Source organism: Perna viridis, chromosome 14 (genome assembly GCF_037379345.1).
Source record: "Perna viridis isolate PV_CMFRI_1.1 ecotype Kerala chromosome 14, ASM3737934v1, whole genome shotgun sequence".
Taxonomy (NCBI): domain Eukaryota; kingdom Metazoa; phylum Mollusca; class Bivalvia; order Mytilida; family Mytilidae; genus Perna; species Perna viridis.
In genome coordinates, this window is record NC_142458.1 from 3,833,712 (window position 1) to 3,857,403 (window position 23,692).

General features: G+C 32.2%; 1 protein-coding gene and 1 long non-coding RNA gene across 9 annotated transcripts in view; one reads left to right on the top strand and one right to left on the bottom strand.

Annotated features, from left to right (window-relative positions):
• LOC148597779 (potassium channel subfamily T member 2-like) overlaps window positions 1–23,692 on the top strand; it is a 64,679-nt gene that overhangs the window by 15,313 nt on the left and 25,674 nt on the right. For 7 of the 8 annotated variants that reach the window (XM_088561622.1, XM_088561626.1, XM_088561620.1 and 4 more), the window contains exons 3-18: window positions 5,628–5,710; window positions 9,011–9,107; window positions 9,912–9,995; window positions 10,818–10,926; window positions 11,739–11,813; window positions 12,881–12,967; window positions 13,315–13,418; window positions 14,601–14,787; window positions 16,273–16,437; window positions 18,326–18,462; window positions 18,972–19,035; window positions 19,969–20,077; window positions 20,554–20,662; window positions 21,940–22,089; window positions 22,634–22,842; window positions 23,058–23,328. In XM_088561622.1, coding sequence (XP_088417748.1) covers window positions 5,628–5,710; window positions 9,011–9,107; window positions 9,912–9,995; window positions 10,818–10,926; window positions 11,739–11,813; window positions 12,881–12,967; window positions 13,315–13,418; window positions 14,601–14,787; window positions 16,273–16,437; window positions 18,326–18,462; window positions 18,972–19,035; window positions 19,969–20,077; window positions 20,554–20,662; window positions 21,940–22,089; window positions 22,634–22,842; window positions 23,058–23,328 — 2,040 coding nt within the window. Of the gene's footprint in view, window positions 1–2,908; window positions 3,110–5,627; window positions 5,711–9,010; window positions 9,108–9,911; window positions 9,996–10,817; window positions 10,927–11,738; window positions 11,814–12,880; window positions 12,968–13,314; window positions 13,419–14,600; window positions 14,788–16,272; window positions 16,438–18,325; window positions 18,463–18,971; window positions 19,036–19,968; window positions 20,078–20,553; window positions 20,663–21,939; window positions 22,090–22,633; window positions 22,843–23,057; window positions 23,329–23,692 lie in introns of those variants that run through there. The other variant, XM_088561627.1, reaches the window with a different exon arrangement.
• LOC148597780 (uncharacterized) lies at window positions 14,578–18,377 on the bottom strand. Its single transcript, XR_015918589.1, has 2 exons — window positions 18,270–18,377; window positions 14,578–14,805 (listed from the first exon to the last, which is right to left on the bottom strand). It is a non-coding gene; the product is annotated as an uncharacterized LOC148597780 (long non-coding RNA).

Sequence of the window (23,692 nt, forward strand, 5' to 3'; positions counted from 1 at the left end):
TTTCTGACATAGAGACACGAAATGACCTCTCATCTCGCACAGCTCAACAAGATAGAAAATAAGCAAACAGGTGAAATATGTCAAAATAAAGAACAGAAAAAAACATTTTATGTGAAATTTATTGGTACGGCATTCCGTGTCTGTCAAAATTATTGGAACGGCCGGAGCAGTACTAATCGTACCGGTACCGATTCCTACGACTGTGGTGAAATCATTTTGTAAAGAATAAGAGTATATTATTAAGCGACTGACATAGGAGATGACTTTTTCATACGTTTCCCTTCCTTGTACAAAATTTACCCTATTAAACGATGATTAATCTTGCAGGGTTCTGTTCTGATTTGACCGTGCAAAGATTCTATTGGTAATTATAAATCTTACAGTTTATTAAAAAACACACACACATTTTCTTATGTATGTACAATAACTTGAGTACTCAGTTCATGGACCTCTTTGAAATTGTAAATAAGAATAATTAAAGACCGTGAGATTTTCCCGGGTTGATTTTATACATACCCTCATTCAACTTGGAATAACCTTGTCCATCCATACGTTCGTCTATATTTTTTCATAATTATTTCAGTTCCCAATGGACGAATTGATAACACATTTGGTGTGTGGCATTATGTAGGTGCCCAGGCATACTTTGTAACCGCTACCTGTTTCGTTGGATTTGATGATTTTTTATTTGTCATAAAGTATTAGCTCTCAATGGGTGGATTGATTTCAAATGTAATTTGTGACTTGATATAGATATATATGTTGTGAGCATTTTTTTTGTACTTTCTGCAGATATCTACTTCCGGTAAGAACAGGGATAACCCTAACATGACAATGTGTGCAGCATCCTGTCATTTCAAGAAAAACTTGGTTGATGCACTTATTTGAATTGTTTGCCTATTTCTGGTCAGAAAAAAATCAGAAAATAGGGTTTTATATTTTTTTTTTGTTTTCTTGATAAATGCTTTGAGTTGGCAACAAAAAAGGGTATATTGGGTCAGTAAGACATATGATGTGTAAACAGTATATATTATTAAAATGTCTTTTTCCTTCCACTATTGGATACTAGAAATTATATTTGTGACTAGAAAAATATTATTTGTCCATGGCTTTCATGTATACCTACTTGAAAGAAAAGATAATGCAAAAAAAATATGTCTGTTTCTTATCTACTTATTTTGTTTGTTTGTGCCTATCCTTAACATTTTGTGGCTATTTTGAATCATGTACTGTTAAAGTCTAGATTGTCTGTCCATTAACTCAGTGTAAAATGTTTCTGAAAAATAGAATGCTTTCTCTACAAACCTACCCTTTTTTGTCCCTGAACAAGTGGGATAGTATAGTACTTGGCTTTCCATCCATCCGTCCATCCGAAATTGGTTTAAGGGTGTAACTTTTAAGCACCTTCATTGAATTTCACCAGACTTGGACAGTTGAAGCCTTATGACATAAGGAAGACACCTGTTGATTTTGAGTTCAGTAGGTTGAAGGTCAGGGTCACATGGACTTGACAAAATATTATTTTGGGGCGAAATTGGTTTCTGAAGGATAACTTTTGAACGCCTTTCTGGAATTTCACCAAACCTGGTTAGTTGAAGGCTTATGCAGTTATGGATAAGGAAATAATATTCTATGAAATTTTACTTTTGTTGTGAGGTGGGGGACCTGGCTCACTGGGCTTGTTTATTTTTGCTGGTAGCAGGAAATAGGACTATTATTTTTTTTTTGCCCAGCTGTACAAATTTTAATTAGGAAAAAAATTGTTGTCCACAAGAAGAGATGCTTCTTTAGGTTACATACTCTTGTTTTGTTGCCCAATATTTAAGTAGCACTCAAGCTAAGAATTGTGCAAAATTGTGGTTGAAAAGCCTACTTATTTTTATTTTTGATATTTTGTTTAAAATGCTTAAGTAAACAGAAAATATCATGTGGCTTTTTTCGTATAACCTTTCCTCATAAGAGATATAAATTATATAGAATGTACTATAGAATTCAATGTTAAGGGAGATAACTCTGTAACAGACGCTAAAATACAATAGAAACTATTGGATTTTCAATTAGAATGAAAAGCAGACCGAATAGAATGAACAATTATACATTTTATCATACAGACCTATAATGCTACTTAATGAAAATATTAAAAAATATGTTGCCTGTTTTAGGGTGTATCATTTTCATATATTATAGAATTTGCATGATGCTACTTAAAAGACTTAAAATGTGCACAGTACAGTCCAGGATGTGAATGAACATGTCATGTCAAATTTGATCTGCTGGGATTCAACTACTGAGGGAATATATGTCATACAAAAATCTTTGAATCTCAATAGACCACTGTCTAAATCTATTAAGTGGAGATATTTTGTTTGAAGGTTAATTATCTGTTTTTTTCTTTATGTTAATTGAAGATTGAGAAATGAAAATGAGGATTTTTTGGAATTAATTGAAATGATTTAAGAATGTTATAGGCAAACACCTTCTTGGTTTATTTAATACAAATCTCGAAAAGGCAAATTTACCACTTATATTTACTGGGGCTAGGTGTCCAAAATTGTCATTGACTTTTGGCATGTAAACTACATGTACACATACCCTTTATAAAGAAATAGTAATGCTTAGGGACAAAAACATGAAATAGGACTGAGGTTGAAGCTTTCCATAATTAAGGGCAGTACCCATTTAAGTAACCGACATCAGAATTACTATATTCATCAATCACTGTTCTTGTTTTTTTTTTTCAATAGTTTTCCATCACTAAAGTGATGTTCAATAGCAAACAAATCAGGATATCAAACATTTCAATTGGCTGATTGTCAAGTCTCTTAATCTGTAGGATCTTAGCTGGCAGTGGTTAAAATGTAGGTCATAAAAATACCAAGTGACAAAACTATGCAGAAAAAAAGAATGAACATTCACAGTTGTGTACACATGGCTGGATTGTAAACATGTGAAGTTGACTTTCCATTTGATTTTCTGATTGATTTGTTTACAATGATCTTGTAAGGTCAGTTAGGATTACTGAATGATGAAAATTAAACAAATGATAAACCTGGGATATTATTATTTAAAATATGAGATCGCAACAGAAATCTACTGGCTTTATTGACAGGTAATATCTTAATGTTTTTTTGTTTTTGTTTTATTTTTCAGAACTTGAAATTCTTTTGTATAAGTTTTACTTTTAACTTATTTAAATGTATTATGTTAAATTGTAAGCAATCAAATGTGACCTGACTGTGAACTTTTTATCAAAATAAGTATATCCTTGTTTTACTAATCAGTGATTTAATATGACACTTTTTTCCATAAAAATCAAGAATTAAACCAGATTTTTTTATTGCTTAATGAAATAAGGTTCAGGTTTTACATATATATACATTGTATATATAATTCCTTAAACAATAGCCCTCAATAAACTGCATTCTTGCTATACTCAGGGGTCAATATCCTAATATTGATTAACATGTATATGTACACTCCTTTACTTCTTTCTACAGAGATATGTGTGTTATTCACTTGTCTTTATGATTTCCCATACAAAGTATATATAAAGATATAACCCACTGTATAAAAATAGGAGAGACTTAAGGAAAACAATTGATGTAAGAATGTCAGAAAAAAAATCTTTCATGGCATGCTGTTAATTATTTTATATCTGCAATCTTCAAAGTTAAACTTTTTTTTTACCAGGGGCTTGAAAGTTTAAACCATTTCAGACAGCTTAGAAATCAGATAAAGGAGTATTTATTATCTAATACATTTTAAGGTATTCATGCTTCATCAAACTAATAATTTTGGGTTAAGTGCAAAGTTCTTCTAAAATTCTTAAAGTGTCACAAAAATGTTAAATATCAAAGATATTTTGAGTGACAGCAGTTGTTACAATATCATATTTATTCCACAGTTGTTATGGTTAAGGGGCCTGCTGCCTGAACCAAAGATGATAAATTACTTTTTTTTTCATTTTTAGCTCACCTGGCCAAAGGCCAAGTGAGCTATTGCCATCACTTGGTGTAAAACTTGGTATGAATGTTCCTTGAGGTATCCTGCATAGAACTGACATGGAGATTTTTGATCCGCTAAAAAAACATGGCTGCCGTTACTTGTTTTATTATTCATTACTGTACAACTTTTTTTACATCTATAAAATATGACAATGTCTCTTAATACTCTTTTACACACATTTATCTTGCATTTGAACTTCTTCCCTCATGAATTCCTAAATTTAAGTCCATTGAGTTGATACTTTCATTCATATTCAACGTATTTAAGGTATTAAAATCTAAAGATAAATCAAAGGGCCTTGAACTTAGCAAACAGTTTTCCAGATTTTTTTCTAAACACTTGCAGCTTATTTTTGGTGTGTGAGTCTACCATCAAGTTTAGGTTTTGTTCCCTTTCGCTGATTTTTACTGAAATTATTGGCCTTTGGCAAATTTCACAGAAATAACAGTTTCCCTGACTTTTTTCCTAAACACTTGCAGATATTGAGCTGATTTTTTGGTATGTGAGTCAATCATGATGAGTTACAGATGAAGTTCACATTTTGTTCTGCTATGCTTATTTTTACCGAAATAACAGGCCTTTGACTAAGCAGTTTTCATGAAAGTAACAGTTTTCCAAATTTTTTTCTCAACACTTTCAGATATTGAACTGATTTTAGGTATGTGAGTCTACAATGTACCCTCATGAGTTACAGATCAAATTTATGTTTCATTGAGAATTTTTATTCAATTTCCTTTTATTTTCAAATACTTTTTATTGAAGAGTCCAATATGTGGATTTGTTGGGTATGTGAGCACGCTCACCAAGGTTCTTTAATATTAAATATGGTTTCATTTGCTAATGTTTAACCATTTAAGGAGGTAGACCTAGGGTAAGGGACACAACTCTTACAAATCATTGGAATGTTTGTATTCAACATTTTACATCAGTCTCATGTAAGCATCAAAGTAACTTGGACTGATTTCATTCTGTTTCAAATGAAAGCTTGATAGGCTTCTTAATAAGTTGTTGTTTTATATATTAGATCAACCTTATTATCCCAATTTGCAGGGAAACAAAATAATTACAGAATTAGGTTAAGAAAATATTTTGATTTTAATGAATATTTTGAAATTCATATAAGAATTAATTGGTGACACAGAGAATATTTATATACATCACTTCTACATGTTAAACAGATGAGGGATTTACTTACTAGTAGAAGGTATATTTTTAAGTATAAGTGTTATAAATGTGTAAGAATCAAGCAAATTGGGAAACATCAGAAACATTCATGTCATAAACCCACCAATCTGACAATGTAATATCACTCAAGAATACTTTCTCTATTTGAAAATAACACTATTTAATCTCTGCATCATTGCTTTGCCCAAAAAATTTCCAATAGAATGTTCGAAAAATTATTGACAGAATTATCTGCCATTGAAATGTTCATTTTCAGTGCATTTTAATGAAATTGTAACTCAATGGTCCAGCAAGATATGGAAAATATTGTTTGCCTTTCTGATGGTGCAAATAGTCATATTACACTATCAAAATGATGGGTTTTCTCATACCATGTTTCACCTACTGCCTGATTCTTACAGGACTGACACTTAATATGAATACTTTTTTTTTTTTAGATCAGCTCCTGTGAAATACTTCTCCAATGAGTTACCGATAAGGAACAGACTAAAACGGCTCTTTCTCAGGAACCCAACAACAAGTAAGAAAATTATTTTCTCATGAATCCTACCACAAGTAAGAAAATCATTTTCTCAGGTATCCTACAAGAAGTAAGAAAATTCATTATTTTCTCATGAATCCTACCACAAGTAAGAAAATTGATTATTTTCTCAGGAACCCTACCACAAGTAAAAAAATTATTTTCTCATGAATCCTACCACAAGTAAGAAAATTATTTTCTCAGGTATCCTACAAGAAGTAAGATAATTCATTATTTTCTCAGGTATCCTACAAGAAGTAAGATAATTCATTATTTTCTCAGGTATCCTACCACTAGTAAGAAAATTAATTATTTTCTTGGGAATCCCACCACAAGTTAGACCATTCATTGTTTTCTTAAGAACTCTTCCAAAAGTAATATCATTTGTTGTTTTCCCATGAACCTTTCCACAAGTTAGATCATTTATTGTTTTTTTTCAAGATTTCTACCACAAGTTTGATCAATCAATATCTCTTTCAAAATAATTGAAGATATGGGGACTTCTTTTTTTGGCCTTGAAAGATGTTAAGTAAAAACTTTGCATTTAGAAAATTTAGCTTTTGCAGAATATGTCAAGAAACATTAAATGTGTTAAGCATGTTATATTTAACACACTTATTAGTCAATTTCTTTATCATTTCATTCAAACATTATGATTACAAAACAGGAAGTGAAGTGTAGTCATTTTTGTCAGGTAAAATTGGCTGGAGAATTCAAATTGATAAAAAGTGTCTGTTTTGGAAAAAATGTACATCTTGGAAATTATTTTCTGAAGCTGAAATTGTTTTATTTGATTACTTAAGAGTATGTATAAATACTCTGTTTTTGAATGTTATTGGAAACGAATTTTTGGACAGGTCTAAGAATTTGTGAAAAAAGTGAAATAAAACAAAATTTGTAAATGAAGTTGGATACTGTTAAATTATTGATCTTTCTTTTAAATCAGTATCAATGATTAACATTCAGTTTAAACATGTAGGGGAAAAACAATTGTAAATTATATGGGAAATAAAAATTTATGATTACAGTTTCATTTTACATCATATAATCTTTGAAACTGACTGTGTATGCTACTATTTTCATAAGGATAAAAAATCTTCAGTGCTAACAACACTTTGATTACCTTATTCTATATGTTAAAATCACATTGACTACACAAACATGACATAAAAGTCTAGGTAACATATTTCCTCATAAAAAATCACCAAAATGAATTTTATTATTTATGGTATTCAGCTTGATGCATTATCTATCTTGTTTGCTATGGAAATCTTTCCTGTTATCATAATTATACATCAATAAAGTAGTGCTCCAGCTAAGAATCATGCGAAATGTGATTCATGGGTGAAAAGCCTACATATTTTTATTTTTGATGTTTTGTTTGAAATCCTGCAGTAAACAGAAATTAACATTCCGTTTTTAAGAAAACTCATGCTCTTAGGAGATAAGAATTATATAAAATGCACTGTAGATTTCAAATTTAAGGGAGATAACTCTGTAAATGACACTCAAGTACAATAGAATCTATTAGATTTTTAATGTTGATTATCTCCTAAGAGCAGACAGATTTGAATGAATAATTACACGTTTTATAATATAAGCCCATAAATCAACACAATAACAAAAATAAAAATATGTAGCCTTTTTTAGGTGTATCACATTTTACAGAATTTGCATGATTCTTACAAAGACTACTACTTAAAACTTTGACACTCTTCACAAATGGTTTTATTATCAAACATTCAAACTTAATCCATCTTAACCAAATCAATAACTTAGTGACTATTACACTGTAGAGTTAGTAAGGTATAATAATACATCTGTATGTAACCATACTTTATCACCATAATGACATGGTCTATATGATAAGGGTAAATCTCTTGTGTCAGATTTATACCTATGGAGAAAAATTACATCAAGAATTAAGTAGCTGTCTTTGTAAGAATCAAACAATATCTAAAAAATGTGATACACCCCAAAAAAGGCTACATATTGTTATTTTTGTAATTAAGTTGTTTTATGGGTTTATATTATGAAATGTGTTATTCATTCAAATCTGTCTGCTCTTAGGAGATAATCAACATTGAAAATCCAATAGATTCTATTGTATTTGAGTGTCAATAACAGAGTTACTGCCCTTAATTTCGAAATTTACAATGCATTTTATATAATTTTTATCTCCTAAGGGCATAGTTATATGAAAAACTGAATGTTAATTTCTATTTACTATGGCAATTCAAACAAAATATCAAAAATAAAAATATGTAGGCTTTTCACCCATGAATCACGATTTGTATAATTCTTAGCTGGAGCACTACTTAAATGGCCTTTTAACATATTGTAATCTACTTCATTGGGTTATCTTTGTAATATTTAATATTACTCCTACTCCATATGTTTTTTTTGTATATATAACTTTAAAATCATTATAGAAAAAAGTGTAAAAGAGAGGAATATATATGTATATGTCAAAAAGACAATGACAACAGTGGCAATGCTACAAAACAGTAGAAAAACATCAGTCGATGGGTCTACAATAAATGTTATTCAAGATCAGATTAATGGTGTAATATGCTGCATGAGTATTAAAAAATTAATGTCATTACGAACTTTAAAAGATTATGATATTTACTCATAGCTTTGTTTAAGCTTTAAAAAGTTGAGGTCAACTGAGGTCATGCAGATGGCAAAAATATTAGAGAAATTGCAAATCATGGAGGCAAAAGGGACAGAAATTCAAATTGATAATTTCAAAAAAATATTTAGAATGAGGCATATTTATTGAGATGTCTTACATGTTCCGAGACGTACATGCAGTTCCAACCTTTTTTTTTTAATAGTCATGATAAACCAGAAAAAAATTTAATCCCAAAACTTACAGTATAGTGAAATCTAGGGAGTAATACAAGAGTTTTTCTTTCGACAGGATTTGGTTTATCTAGGGAGTAATACAAGAGTTTTTCTTTAGACAGGATTTGGTTTATCTAGGGTGTAATACAAGAGTTTTTCTTTAGACAGGATTTGGTTCATCTAGGGAGTAATACAAGAGTTTTTCTTTAGACAGGATTTGGTTCATCTAGGGTGTAATACAAGAGTTTTTCTTTCAACAGCATTTGGTTCATCTAGGGTGTAATGCAAGAGTTTTTCTTTCAACAGCATTTGGTTTATCTAGGGTGTAATACAAGAGTTTTTCTTTAGACAGGATTTGGTTTATCTAGGAAGTAATACATTGAGTTTTTAAAGTAACGATAAACAATTCCTGTATGTGTATAATTTTAATGAAATTTATTTTGTTTTTAGGATTAGGCAGTAGAATATTTGACCTGGTAGTGAAATTCCTGATATGCCTTTTGTATGTTATCCGTGTGGAATTGGATGATGTTCAAAGTTATGCTTGGTGAGTTACATAATGTTTAGTTGTACCAGGTGCCATAAAACTGCCAAAGACAAGTATTCAAACAGAAGTTTAAAAAGCAAATCAAATCTCTCGTCATTAAAACAGTGTTCTCGGCATGAGTGATCGTCTTTTTGGTTATTCACAATAAACAATTGCTTATCCTAGTTATTATATAGATTTTCTTCATGATTTATCGATATTTTCAATATGAATTTTTAATTCTGTGATTGACGTATTGATATCAAAGTTGTGACGTTTTGGTGGGAGAAAGAGCCGAGTGAAATTACTGATTTTATTTCATTGTGAATTATCAAAATTTATTACACTGGGAACATTCGATAAAACACTACTATCTATATAATAGTAATAAATATATAGGTGGTTATTTTGATGAGGTTTTTATATATTATTTAGTTGAGTAATTATGACCCAAGATTATTTTTTACAATTGTTTTGTCCATAACTTTGTTTCTCTGTACCTTGACAACATCATATCTGGCAGTAATTTTCTTCCTTAAATATTTTACCCCAAGAAGAAAGATTATTATATATCAGAAATAGCACTAGAGTGCCAAGAATTCATATTTGGAGACACTTTTTCTACTTGCTATATATTTTTAAAAAAGAACTTCTGGGTGTTTTGGATAATAAACAGAAAGAAATAATTTACCCAAATGAAATCACAAATATCTTGGAGTATGTAAATAATGCATGACACAGGCTTTCTCGCCACAAGAAATTTCTGACAAGAAGTAGAGTATTCACATTGTATTGATAATTGAAGATTTTTTTTCTCTGTTTCAGTCAGGGACAAGACTGTAAAGCTCACAATTTATCCCTACCAACAGACAGTGACCAGATGAAATTCTCATCAAATGCTATCAACTGGTATGTAGCAAAGTAACAGAAAATGGGGTTATCAACTGGTATCAAGTGGTATATGTTGTAGTTACAAAAAAGGGGGAGAGTCCCAACTGGTACATGTATGGGGTATTGTGGGAAAAGTGGGAGGGTTAACAATTGGTAAAATGTATTGGGTATTGTTTCAAGAAAAGTGGGAGGTTTATCAACTGGTACATGTATTGGGTATTGTCACAAGAAAAGGGGAGGGTTATCAACTGGTACATGTATGGGGTATTGTCACAAGAAAAGGGGAGGGTTATCAACTGGTACATGTATGGGGTATTGTCACAAGAAAAGGGGAGGGTTATCAACTGGTACATGTATGGGGTATTGTTACAAGAAAAGGGGGAGAGTACCAACTGGTACATGTATGGGGTATTGTTACAAGAAAAGGGGGAGAGTACCAACTGGTACATGTATGGGGTATTGTTACAAGAAAAGTGGGAGAGTACCAACTGGTACATGTATGGGGTATTGTTACAAGAAATGTGGGAGGGTTATCAACTGGTATGTGGTATAGGTTTTCACCAGATTAATATTATTTTGTAGACTTACTGTGATTGTAATCTGCAGTATATCACGCCTAAATATATTTTTTTGTCTGTTGATGGATTTTCTTCGATTTCTCAAAGCAAATATAAAGGTAAACATATGTTCTTTGAAATGTGTAAAACTAGCAGGTTAATGGGAACATCAGTGCAGAGTTGGTGCTTGACTGACAATTACTATATTGATTGTACATATATAATGTTTCCTTTTTTTAATATTACTATGAATTCTCAAGTAGCTCTGTACTGGTTGCTGTAGGTATGTGATTATATGGGTACAGAGACCTCTGGCTCAATGGATACTACAAGTCTTCTTCTCAGTCATAACACTAGTCAAAGCATGCTTGGAGCTATATATAGGATCCAAGGTGAGTGCTTTAGGAGGTAGACCTTGGGTAAGGGACACAACTCTTAAAAATCATTGGAACGTTTGTATTCAGCATTTTACATCAATCTCAAGCATCAAATTAACTTGGATTGATTTCATTCTTTTTCAAATTGAAACTTGATAGGCTTTGATGAAATTGAATATGATACAAACATGTAACTGATTTCAAGAGTTGTTTCCCTTTCCTTTTGTCTACCTCCTTAACTCCTATTCAAGGCATGATTTTGACTGGAAATTTACATATGGCATAAGGTGGCAACAAAAAATATTGGTATGGTGCTAGCCATACCTCTCATACCTGCTGCTAGGTCCCTGTTTAATGTTGGTTCAGGATTATTAAGTTTTTTTAAAAGATTTTTACATTTTTAAGGTAGAATCATAGATAGTGAGAATAAAGGACTAATAACCAGTTTCTATAAGGATGTGGTAAATCTGTCGCTGTTAGTTAATTTTGTAATGATTTTCGACATTTTATAGCATGTACTGAGTCATAAAGAAAATCTGAAACTAAATTAGTTTTCCAATTCATCTGCCTAAAAGTCAAAGGTCTTTGTTAAACAGCTTGAGAGCACTTGAGTTGTGACAAAATTCTTTGTTCACTTGTCTTCATAATAAGCAAACAGTTTAACTATTACTGTTCACTACTACAACTGCACTGACTGTTGGTCATGAGTTATTCATATTCTCTCCATGCCATGCCAAAAAATATTCAAATACTATATATATGTATTTGTATATATTTGTATACTATTTATTATATTAATGTTTCATGCTGATGATATTTTTTTACAGGGCATCTGTATTACAAAGATGACAGGTGATGGATTCATTTTAGAATTAGTTTGTTCTGTACCAATCATTGCCACGGTAAGTTGAATCATAATATACTGATCGGCCAACATCCTTTATTACATCTGCATAATATATAGATTGGCCAACACCATTTCTTACATCTTCATTATATACAGATTGGCCACAAAAATTTATTACATCTGCATAATATACAGATTGGCCAACATCATTTATTACGTCTGCATAATGTACAGATTGGCCAGCATTATTTATCACATCTGCCCAATATACTGGTTGGCCAATATCATTTATTACATCAGCATAATATAAAACCATGTTGAATATTTCTAATTTCATGTTCTGGAAAATGAAAATGAAGTTAGTTGTGTCTGTTTACTTGTTGTCCCCCAATATGACATGACAGAGTGACATAGTGATGGTAAACATCTGTCTGTTTATTTGTTGTCCTGCAATGTGACATGACAGAGGCACATAGTGATGATATTACAACTGTCTGTTTATTTGTTGTCTTGCAATGTGACAAGACAGAGGGACATAGTGATGGTATATATCTGTCAGTTTATTTGTTGTCCCCCAATGTGACAAGACAGAGGTACATAGTGATGGTGTATATCTGTCAGTTTATTTGTTGTCTCCCAATGTGACAAGACAGAGGACATAGTGATGGTATATGTCTGTTTATTTGCTGTCCCCCAATGTGACAAGAAAGAGGGACATAGTGATGGTATATATCTGTCTGTTTATTTGTTGTTCCCCAATGTGACATGGCAGAGGGACATAGTGATGGTATATACATTTTGTATCTGTCTGTTTATTTGCAACACTTGAAGTAAAGGACTTGGATATATTTTAATATTTCTCAATGCTAGAACCCTTGTAGGTATATCTCCTCGGAAACCTCTGGCTGATTGCTTCCATATTTGGTAGGATATATTGTGACAAATTATTGATGTTCTTGCTATAATATCATTTTAATTCATCAAATTTGTAGGAGTAATGGGACTTTGGCATCTTCAAATTTCATCAGTTACAAGTGACATATGACTATGTGACGTAGTAGTATTTTTATTACATTCCATGTCTTCAAAGCTATGAAATGATGCTAATTCTTTGTATTTTAGGCGTGTTATCCACCGTTACTAAAGGATCTTTTTGCTCCTTGTTTTCTACACTGCTGGTTGATGAGAAGATCTTTACAGAAATTATTTGTATGATTTTTGTTCTTGATCCTTTATAAGTTCTGAATGACTTGCTGTCTATGTTTGTCACATTTGATACACAGGCATAAAGCCAAGTAAATCTTTAAGTTTTTCATAGCTACATTATTTAGTAACATTATAATAACAGCCAATCATTTATGATTATCAATATCTATTTATTTGGCAATCAGAACATTTGTGTTGTTTTTTTTCATTATGAATTTATTGTTTTGAATATAATGTTGAAAATACAAACACTGATCATTCATTGGGTACAATCTTGCACAAACCTTTAGATTAACTGTTATTGCCTTTAATATCGGTACATCTCAGCTTGTGTTTTGTTTCACTTATAGCATGACCTACATTTGACAAAGCAGAGATTTCAGACCATATCAGTCACTCTGTCACAACAGATGTTGATTTTAGTTGTTACTTTAGCATGTTTCATATTTACCACGTAAGTACTAAATGAATAATTTGTAGATTTAATGGAAGAGACTTCTGATCAGAGTTCCGATATTTTCTTCTTGTCCATGCTTTTTAGTTCACTTGTTGTCTCTGAATTTACATGGAAGCTTTCTGATCCTATTCCTGTCCATATGTAACCTTTGATTGCATTGAAGGTATTAATTAAACTTTCACAGACTGAGAGTTTAGTGAATAGACTATGATTGATTTCAAGGTCAGTTAGACAAAGGTCAAAAGTTCCCGAATACTAAATTTAGAATTTTCGATGACGTCCCCCATTTTTTTTTTGTGTGTGATGGCTTATATGATTGGCCAGCAAATCAAAGGTTAAGGTCACCATCTAGTATTAGTAAACAAATTTAAAGTAGAAAAATATCTTCCTTCCACTTGTTAAACCATTATTTTACTGAACCTTGCACAAGTAAAAGCTTAAGTGTCAAGGACAACATTTTGAGGTCTAGATCAAAGTTCAGGGACAACTTTTACAAATAGAATTTCCTCTACTTTGTTTGTCCCTTTCTTTGGTAGAGTAATCGAGGGAACCTGGATTCTAGTGGAAATCAAAAGAATGTAATCCAGGGACAAAGACCAGACATGGAAAATAGACACACACAACATAGAACATAAAATAACCAAAATAATACACACAAAGTAACAAAAGCAAATGAACAACTCAGACTCCACTAAAAACTGGGAGCATAGACCAGGTGCACTGGTAAGGTAAGGGCTCTCTGCTTTTCTAGAAACACCTGCTGAGTTGCTCATAAAAGTCCAATTCAAGGTAGACAAGAGGAAAGGATAACTATGACACGTTGACAAATCAGTTTTCATGGTGAAGATGGATATACCATAACAATCCACAAGTTTATGATAACCACAAAACTTCTGTAAGATGACATAAATCTTGTAGCAACAAAACCATGTTCCAGAAGCCTAATTGTAAGAAGTCTAGCATGTTACAAAATGTCTGTGTAGTTACAGTAAGCTATAGCATAAAGTATGAGTTGTATAAAAACTCCATACAGAGATGATGAAGGAATATTGTCAGAGATGAAAGGAAAGTTGACAATACAGAATGAAAAGTCATCACATTTGTCTTACGGTTTGGTCAATAGTTTTGGCGTTTTAAATTCAATTTAAAGACTAGCCATATTTAAACTTTTTATTTCAGTATATGTGGTATACAACATATCCAACGAGGTAGTGCTAGCCACCCCCTTGCCATGTTTGAATCAGTATATTTTGTGATTGTAACATTCTCCACAGTAGGCTATGGTGATATATCTCCGGATACTTGGCTTGGACAGCTCTTTATGACATTCATGATCTGTTTTGCTTTTGCCTTTATTCCTAGACAGGTAAGATCACTGATAGCCCTGTATTAGGAAAATATCCTTTATGACACATGTACAGAGAATTTACAATGATTTTTTCTGCAATTTTGATAAAAAGGTGAACACAGGAACAGGGAAATTTTGCCCTGTGCAATTGAAGTTGTTTTTAAAGAATACTCTGAAATTCAATTTCATTTTACTTTTCACTTTCAAAATAATGACAATGGACAATTATATACAAAATAGATCGTGGGTTAATTCCACTACATGTATTGGCAGTGTTTTCTTAGCTTTCATCAACCACAATCACCACCAGGCACACTGAATCATATAGAATTAGCTTACAGTTTATTTGTATGACATGCACTACACAATCATTGCTTATGTATTGTTTTTGTTTGTACATAACTAAGATAATCTTTCCTTTGTAGATAGGATTTTTAAACAGCAGATGTTGAATAAAAGCATTTGCATAATCTTCTCAGGTTTTTGACAATTTGCTGAGTACAGGTGTGAAAGGGTACATTTACCGTATTCTTCCGTGTATAACACGCATCTGTGTATTCCGCGCACCCCTTTCTTGGCAAGGGAGATCGGCGAAAAAAGTTAGTTTCTGTGTAAAACGCGCACTGGGAAGCGAGGAAAAATCACCAGCAGAAAACCATATTGAGATGAAAGGATTCCGGTAAATCCCCGAAATGCGTATCTTTTTATCATTAATCTTTTAAATAAAAGTATTTTCTATGTTTCCCTGCGTTTGCAAGTCATTTATTAATTAAAGTAGTTTATAAATGGCGATGTATTGGATCTGAGTCAGCTAAAATGTTTATATTTCTTGTTCGAATACAAATCAGGTAATTCACTAAAACAATGGCGTCAAGTCCGACCGTTTATAAAAAGATGTTTTAATTTGCCAAGTTGTGTATTGATATCTGACATCTGTAAACAGTTCATCAAGCGGATTAAAGCATTATTAATAATTGTTTCACCTTTTAAATTGATCTTTTGTTATTTGATAATTAAATGACAATAGGCCCGAGGACAGGTTGGCACTCCCGGTATTGTGTATTTAACAGTCTATCGCACACAGGTGAAGAAGTTATAATTAGACGACTTGATTTGAGAGAACAATAAGAAGCTAGTCTTGGGTTTTCGTACGAAATATGAAATGCAAGGAAATGGCATTGATGGATAAAACAACTATTAAATAGCAGTAAAACTTTATTTGTTTATTTCACATAAAACTGTTCTCAAAAATGCAATGGCTCGATGTTGTCTTTAGTTGACGACTTTGGTTCTGATTCCCGAAAATTACGGACCTGAAAATTACGTCTCTAGAAAAAAAATCTAGAAACTCTTTGTTTTGGTGTATACCGCACATCCCTCTTATGGTGCAGAGAAAAAGTTGAAAAAAAGTGTGCGGTATACACGGAGGAATACGGTAATTTTGATGGAAACCAGTTATTAGATAGCCAAACCTATGTAAGATTTTTTTATCCAATATTTTAGATAGAGGGAATAATGTCAACCTGGAGGGAGAGGAAGAAGACAGGTGGGGAATACAGTAAAAATGATGCTCTTGGTCATCGACATGTTGTTGTGTTCAGTAGTCATCTGACAGCAGATAATGTTATGGACTTTCTATTGGAGTTCTATGCTCATCCAAAGTTAGAGGTATTTATCTAATTTCTAGTTTATATCCCCACTTTGCAAAGTTGGGGATAAATAGTATGTTTTTCTGAACTATAATCGTCTATGCAAGAAGTGAATGAGGAAAAAAGAAGCTTTTTCTTGAAGCACTTAATTTATTTGCTTTCCTAGTTCTCAAGTTTTTAACAAAATTAGTAGAAAATTTAAAAGCTGGAAGTATAAATGAAGGAAAATCTGTTGACAGCCGAATAAAACCACAAAAATAAAATATACATCACAACAGTACCAAAAAATAACACACAATAAAACAAACAACACAGACAAAATAAAGTTCTGACAAGTTTACAAATAAAGTATCCATGAAATAAATAACAAAAAGGTTTAAGCCTACTAAAACTGAACTTTCAATACTGACAATCTTACTGTATTTTAGGAGGTAGACCTAGGGTAAGGGACATAACTCTTGAATCAGTGATATGTTTGTATCATATTCAATTTCACCAAAGCCTATCAAGCTTTCATTTGACACAGAATGAAATCAATCCATGTGACTGTGGTGCTTACATGAAATGGATGTAAACCACTGAATACAAACATTCCAATGATTTGTAAGAGTTGTGTCCCTTACCCTAGATCTACTCCTTAATAAGCACAAAATCATTAGCAGTAACTAACAAGGTTTATATATAATAACAAAACAAAACAGATTGTGATTTTGTAATGTTTTACCAGAATAAGATTTTAGTAAAAAATTACCTTTACAGGAACATATAGTAATGTTTGTCAGTTCTGATAAAAACTTTTCTTTGCAGGAACATATAGTAGTGTTTGTCAGTTCTGATAAGAACTTTCCTTTACAGGAACATATAGTAATGTTTGTCAGTTCTGATAAAAAACATACCTTTACAGGTACATATAGTAATGTATGTCAGTTCTTATGAAAACTTATCTTTACAGGAACATATAGTAATATTTGTCAGTTCTTATACAAACATACTTTTACAGGAACATATAGTAGTTTGTCAGTTCTGATAAAAACATACCTTTACAGGAACATATAGTAGTGTTTGTCAGTTCTGATAAGAACTTTCCTTTACAGGAACATATAGTAATGTTTGTCAGTTCTGATAAAAACTTACATTTACAGGAACATATAGTAATGTATGTCATTTCTTATGAAAACTTATCTTTACAGGAACATATAGTAATATTTGTCAGTTCTTAAACAAACATACTTTTACAGGAACATATAGTAGTTTGTCAGTTCTGATAAAAACATACCTTTACAGGAACATATAGTAGTGTTTGTCAGTTCTGATAAGAACTTTCCTTTACAGGAACATATAGTAATGTTTGTCAGTTCTGATAAAAACTTACATTTACAGGAACATATAGTAATGTTTGTCAGTTCTTATGAAAACTTATCTTTACAGGAACATATAGTAATGTTTGTCAGATCTGATACAAACATATTTTACAGGAACATATAGTAGTGTTTGTCAGTTCTGATAAAAACTTTCCTTTACAGGAACATATAGTAATGTTTGTCAGTTCTGATAAAAACATACCTTTACAGGAACATATAGTAATGTTTGTCAGTTCTTACGAAAACTTATCTTTACAGGAACATATAGTAATATTTGTCAGTTCTGATACAAACATACTTTTACAGGAACATATAGTAGTGTTTGTCAGTTCTGATGAAAACTGATCTTTACAGGAACATATAGTAATATTTGTCAGTTCTGATAAAAACATACTTTTACAGGAACATATAGTAGTGTTTGTCAGTTCTGATGAAAACTTATCTTTACAGGAACATATAGTAATGTGTGTCAGTTCTGATGAAAACTTACCTTTAAAGGAGCATATAGTAATGTTTGTCAGTTGTGATAAACCCTTTCCTTTACAGGAACATATAGTAGTGTTTGTCAGTTCTGATGAAAAGGATAGTAATCTTCAGGTGATATTAAAGGATCCCAAGTGGGTCAACAGGGTTGTTTACATCCAAGGATCCGCTCTGAAAGATATAGATCTGAAGAGATGTCGGTAAGTCCTTGTAACTTAATGACAATTGACTTGTATTTGTTTTCCACGTTTTTGTTATAGAATTAATAGTATTTAACTTGAATCTTGATAAGAAGAGGGTGGTATATCATGCTGGAGCACAGCTACTTATGATAAGGGCTAGGATTAAATTTTAAATAAAAAAGACCCAGATGAGCTGTTAATCATGACAGTATGTGTAAAATTGAAAAAAAGAAAAGTTTTAACAAGATATTACAGTTTTGCTTTAATTTTTATGGCATGTGTAAAATTTTGTGATTTTGATGCAAAAAGGTATAAGAAAAATGTTGACATTTTTAATTTTGGTGAATGATAACTGGTGCGCTAAGTACCTAAGCCCAGGATAAATATTTTGTGGAATTTAATTTGATGTTATTAAGGCAGACCTCTAAAATTTGTGAAAATTAATACCCACTACAGTTTATAATGAAACTTTGAAACTGACCATATTTATCATGTTGGCTATATTAATGTTTTGGTGATATTTTCAGGATTCAGGAAGCTGACGCATGCTTTATTCTATCTCCTAGTTTCTACGAAAACAGAGAAGAAGCTGTAAGTCATTTTTTATGGTAGAGAAGGGCTACTACATGTTTCTGGTTTTTCAATATTATTTTTCATCAGTCTACCAATTTATTGTTTTTCCTACATCGTCATCATGGTGATTCAAAATTTTTCTTCGTTCTTTGTGATCTCTTGCTGGATTTCTCAACAAGATAATAGTAGACCATGGATATAAATACTAGTACAGTAGTCTCTCAGTGAAATGGTCCACCGACTAACGGCCACCCACTTTATGCAACCACATTTCAATTGCATTAACGATTTATAGTGCAAATTGACCCATATATAAATGGCCACCCATCTGACGTGACCAGCGGCCTCAACTTTTAATGAATAACAAAGATCTGGCCTCTCATAACCAGCCATGTTCATTGCGGTATATGAACTGTAGATGTCAGCGGAGATTGAGTTGAGCGTTTTTTCCGCAGTATATTTTCAATTAAGTTATCGACTTGAGTGTCTATTGCTCTGAAGGCCTTAGGCATAGATCAGCACATGTGCAAAATTGTAAACTGATGAATCAGACATAATTACAATTGATAATTAATAATATAAAAATGACCAGGTATTTAAAATTACAAACAAAAGTTATTACCTTTTTAATCTGTTTGCAATTTAGCCATTAATGTTACACTTTTAATTGATTATAGTTAAGACCACATGAGAATGTGTTACAACATACTGTAAGTGCACACAAATTGCATATTGAAGGACCGATAACTTGGAAATACTCGATCTGATAATGTTTTACATGTAAAGAATATTACAACCTGTCTTTTATTGTTTGTTTATATATTCTAACGGTTTAAAAGTTAGCACTCGTTAAATATAGGCATTCTTTGGCACTTTTTTATTTTAGTTATCCACTCTTTCCAATTAATTATCCTATTATTATTGATGAAATGTACATGTTTTTTATCATAGGATGAACATTCCATTATGAGATCCTGGGCAGTTAAAGATTTTGCACCAGATTGTAGACAGTATATACAGCTGTTTAAAACAGAATACAAAATACATGTGACATTTGCAGGTTTGGATCAGTGATGTTGTAGATTTATTTATTTTATTTATTTTTTAGTCTTAGTTTTATTTTTGACGTAATTTGTTCAGTGTTTCATCATGTTTTATTGTAGATTTATATTTTTTATGATACAAAATTAAAATAAAGGACCCAACCCTAGACCGCTTGGTGACAAGCCAGTGGCAAACCCAATCGTCTAAAGAATTAATCTTTTAGCTAATTCAATTAACTGGCTATTTAAATCTCACTACCTACTACAAAGCAGATAGGCCTTCCTGCGCCAATTTATTGTCTTAGTTCTGAGCACTTTAGTTCATTTCATTTTTAATATAACTTCCTTAATATTTTTGTGTGTTTTCCATATAAATATATTTAGTTTGCATTTTGTTTGGTATTTATCTGTTACATGCATTTTTTCTCTTTATTTTGTATTTTATGTTTTCTATTATTTTGTCACTTTTTGTTGTTTGTTTTTGTTACTGTAGAGCATGTAGTCTGTGCTGATGAATTCAAGTATGCTTTGTTAGCCAACAATTGTTTGTATCCTGGATTATCTACCCTTGTTACATTGCTTCTACATACCACCACAGAACAGTATGTTTATACACACATTCAAACAATTACTTATATCACATCATAATAGTAGGCTATACTTTTTTATTCTTGTGGATTTGTCCATCTTTCTTTCACCTTTTTCTCTGTGACTGCTCCTCATCTCATGAAAATTTGATTTATACAAGATACAGTCGAACTTCACTCACTCGAACTTGGATGGCTCAAACACCCGGGAATTCTCGAACACAATTCAAAGTACCAAAATTTTCTCCTATATAATCAATATAAATAACCTTGGATTTCTCGAACTTTGATTTCTCAAAAACTCGAACTGACTAGTCGGTCCGTTCGGTAATAAATCTCAGAGGATAAACCTCACTAACTCGAACTCGTCAGCCATTTTGTCAGGTTGGGTAATAGAAGGTGTGAAAAACTGAAACCCTATCATTAATCAGTGTCATTTTAGTTAATTACAGGTAATATTTAAGTCATCACTTATTAGGTAGTTTTGATAAAACTGATTGAAGTTCGAGAAAGTTCCGAAGTCAGTATGATAAAACCATGAAAGAAATTCGGATGAAAACAAATTATTGACCAATGAACCCACACTCTGGACGTTTTTAAAAGAAAACACAGCATTTTTAATGTCCACAAATCAACATAATCATCCGAAAGCGAATGAAAAAGATCCATGAACTAACACAATTTCGGAGGAAGTAAGCAATTTCTAATGATAAAGTCGAACTCGGACCGGCAACGACAGAAATCCGGAAATATACGAACTTCAATGTCTCGAACTCCCGTTAACTCAAACACATTTCAATGGTCCCTTGGAGTTCGAGCTACCGAGGTTTGACTGTATATGTATGCCAAAGAATGAGATGGGATTTCTTCCCAGGTGACATAACCTTGAAGAAAGTGTGATTATCTTTAAAATATGTTGTCTTCTTCATGAAAACCATTTATCACACTTCAATACAAAGGTCTTTGGTATATTTGACAAAAAGTGATAAGTGTAAAACTTGTGGTTACAATGCTATTTTCTGTCATGATGGCTAACTTATGACTAATTCTACACTTATGGCTTTTGTGAAATAAACTGCTGGAGTTCTATGGTTTTTGGTTAACATGTTCTTTCTAATATCTTAACACAAGTTCTTTCTAATATGTTAACAGAACAGATTGGGGTAATAAGGTATTCAAAGTTTCCTTTCTGTTTCTGAAAGATTTTCAAGCAAAAAAATCTCACCCTCACAAATATTCTTTACATATGAACACTATACAATGTTTATGGCCTATTACATTACTTACTTTAGAATAGCCACAGATTACAAGGAGCAATGGCAGCAGGTTTATGGTAGACATGCAGGGAACCAGGTTTACCATATCCAGATCTGTAAAAGTGTCTTTTTTAGATCATATATCGGGAAGCCTTTCACATCAGCTTCAGAAGGTGCACACAGAAGGTATGCTAACACTTCAGATTTAATATAGATAAGTCCTTCTGATAATCAGTCTCAGAGGGATAACACAGAAGGTATGCTCTCACTAAAGATGTAATACAGATAAGTCCTATTAATCTTTTTCAGAGGGCTTACACAGAAGGTATGCAGAGGTGTTTACTTATACAGATGTTCGGTATTTTTACGGATTTTGACTGCAAATTACGCTCTACAGATTGTGAATATCTCCATAGTATCTGTTAAAATTTCAGAAAGTTAAGGATTTTACGAATCATTTCCATAGAATACTGTGAAAAATATGGATTGTCATCATGTAGTATAAACAGGTCTTGGTATGTTAACAGACTTCAGATTTAATACAGATAAGTCCATGTAGTGATCAACACAAGATATATGTTAGTACTTCAAAACCTATACAAGTGGTCAGTTGGTTAATGAACTGATGTTATTCTTTGAATGATCATTGACCAATAATGGGTTGAATATATAGCTGCAGATCAAAGTACGAAAAATCAATCTAAATAAAAGAACAGGTATTGTGTTTCAGATTTGGAGTGTGTCTTGTGGCCGTCCTGGACATTACTAAACTGGACCCACGCCTACAGTTAAACCCTGGACAGGAATACATCTTGAAAGAATCTGACTACTGTTTCTATATCGGCGAGTTTAAAGAGGAATATTCTAAAGTCTGCCATGATGTCACATCAACTCCACATCTACAGAAAACAGATAATGATAAAAGTCACAAGAATTTAGGTGCAGATTGCTTTTTTTATCAGTGTTTGTTTTTACATTGAGCCACAAAGGGAAATGGCTGAGGCTTTGTAAACCAAAATTGCTCATGCTAATTTTTTTTTCAAAATTAATAGTTACAAAAATGGTAGTCAATCATGTTTGTTAAAAATTTTATCTTCAAGTCTGTGGCATGTTGAATAGTTAGTTTTAAGTTTAACTTTATCTTCTCTTGACAGAGCATATATCAGAGGTTCTAGAGAAACTACTACAGCATGAGTTAGAAGTCGATGATGTGGAGGAAGAAAGTGTGTTCAATAATACAATAACATTCCAATGGGGTCAGGAAATAGCACGTCGTGTACGAAGGAACTCAGAACAGAACGGTGAAGATGAAGTTCAAACAGATATTAATGTAAATGTGATTAATTCTCAGGTGGACACACACTGCCACAGTGATTCAACAGCACCTAAAGTATTACAGATCTACAATGATATGGGACAGGAAGAGTAAGTTAACCTGTATACTGACACAGTCAGTACCAGTACTTCCGTCCACTCCCATCTATTACCTCTAACCTTTATACTGACAGTCAGTACCAGTACTTCCCTCCACTCCAATCTGTTACCTCTAATCTTTATACTGACCCAGTTGGTACCATTACTTCCCTCCACTCCCGGCTACTACCTCTATCTTTATACTGACCAAGTCAGTACCAGTACTTCCCTCCACTCCCGGCTACTACCTCTATCTTTATACTGACCAAGTCAGTACCATTACTTCCCTCCACTCCCGGCTACTACCTCTATCTTTATACTGACCAAGTCAGTACCAGTACTTCCCTCCACTCCCGGCTACTACCTCTATCTTTAT